Raw genomic sequence first — 1,676 nt, 5'->3', positions numbered from 1 at the left:
ATGTATATATATATACATATACTTATGTATAATATAATATGATATGCTATATAAATATATGTACATATATGTTTATCTATATATATATATATATATATATATATATATATATATATATATATATATATATTTGTGTGTATATATATATATATATATATATATATATATATATATATATATATATATATATATATATACACACACAGTATATATGTAGATAGATAGATAGATAGATAGATAGATAGATAGATAGATAGATAGATATGTATGTATGTATGTATGTATTTGTACCTGAACCCCCTTCTTCCCCCAGGGCTTTGGCGGGAGTCTGAAGTACATAGCCTCGCAGGGCCCCCTCGACGCGACCGTAGGAGACTTCTGGAGGATGGTGTGGGACCAGCGAGTGTCTGCGATCATCATGGCGGCAAACTTTAATGAGACGTCCGAGGTAATTAGCTAGTGTTGAAAATTTTGATGAAAAGAAAATGATCATATTGGCGTTAGGTTCAGTGTTGACGTGATCTGAGTTTTATCATTCATTGGACAAGCTGATGTATGGAAATTGTTTATATGTACATACACCTTGTGTCTCGCGTCACAGATGTATCCTGGCTGTCGCCTTACTGAATACATGAGGGTCGGGCCGCCTCTTCAGGGGAACGGGTTTACTGTTACCATTCTCAAATCGCGTCTGGAAAGAGGATTTTCTGCGTCGACTGTGCAGGTGAGCTTTTGATTCTGTTGTGCTGACAAAACGAGGAAGGAAAGAAAGATTGTTATTCTGATTGGTATTGACATTATTATCATCAGTATCTCTTTTCTTACTTTTATCGTTCTCATTATCACAATTATTATTATCAAATCCCACCATCATAACCTCATCATTATCATCACCACTACCACCGCCACTACCTCCCTCGTCATCACCCTCATCACCACCACCACCACCATCATTATCATCATCAGCACTGACACAACCATCAAGTGATATCCTGCCAACACCACTTCATGGCCACAGATTGAGCATAACGGCGCCACGCACACCCTCGAGCACTACCACCATCCCAAGTGGGAGGATGACACACCGAAGTACGTCACCCGAACGCTGGCGGCCATGCTACGGTATTTCCTGGGTGTGCATCAAGAAGGTACGTTAAGTTTTCTTTGGGTTTGATTAGTGTACGTTGATATTTTTTCTGTGCTTATAGGGTGTATTTTAGCTTTTCTTGAGCATATAGAGTGTACGTTGGTATTTCTTGTGTATTAAGAGTGCATAGTAGCTTTTCTTGTGCATTGTGTCGATTAGTTGTTCGTTAGTATTGTGGATAAAGAGTGGATGCCCTTTTCATTGTGTATTATGAGAGTACGTTTGCATTTATCTTTTTTTCTAGTATTTCATGAGCATAGATGCTTATTTGAGCTTTTGATAAATAGCATGGTGCATAAAGCAGAAACGTAACTGTTTTGTATTATATCATGCATCAAGGGACCACACTAGTTGATTTTCTTTTAGATAATGAAAAAGATCATAGAAGCCAATCCTTCAAAATCCCATTCGTAAATATATCACCATTTATACTCGAATGTGTTCCACAGGGAAAGTAGTGGTTCACTGCACAGACGGCCTTGCAAGGACAGGCACGGTGCTCATGATTTTACTCATGACGGAGATGATC

The 1,676-nt window shown here is 37.9% G+C and overlaps 1 protein-coding gene across 1 annotated transcript in view; it reads left to right on the top strand.

The window, feature by feature from the left end:
* Positions 1-310: 310 nt before the first annotated feature.
* Positions 311-1,676, top strand: part of LOC122244966 (receptor-type tyrosine-protein phosphatase U) — a 6,809-nt gene continuing 5,443 nt past the window's right edge. Inside the window, exons 1-4 of the mRNA XM_043002922.2 lie at positions 311-448; positions 602-724; positions 1,019-1,148; positions 1,597-1,676. The exon at positions 1,597-1,676 is cut by the window's right edge and continues 183 nt beyond it. Coding sequence (XP_042858856.2) covers positions 386-448; positions 602-724; positions 1,019-1,148; positions 1,597-1,676 — 396 coding nt within the window. The 5' untranslated portion in view covers positions 311-385. The remainder of the gene's footprint in view (positions 449-601; positions 725-1,018; positions 1,149-1,596) is intronic.

The sequence above is a fragment of the Penaeus japonicus genome, unplaced genomic scaffold (assembly GCF_977035675.1).
Source record: "Penaeus japonicus unplaced genomic scaffold, GWHDUDI00000001_assembly GWHDUDI00000009, whole genome shotgun sequence".
Taxonomy (NCBI): domain Eukaryota; kingdom Metazoa; phylum Arthropoda; class Malacostraca; order Decapoda; family Penaeidae; genus Penaeus; species Penaeus japonicus.
Note: the sequence above shows the minus strand (reverse complement) of the source record. Positions and strands in the feature narration are given on the sequence as shown.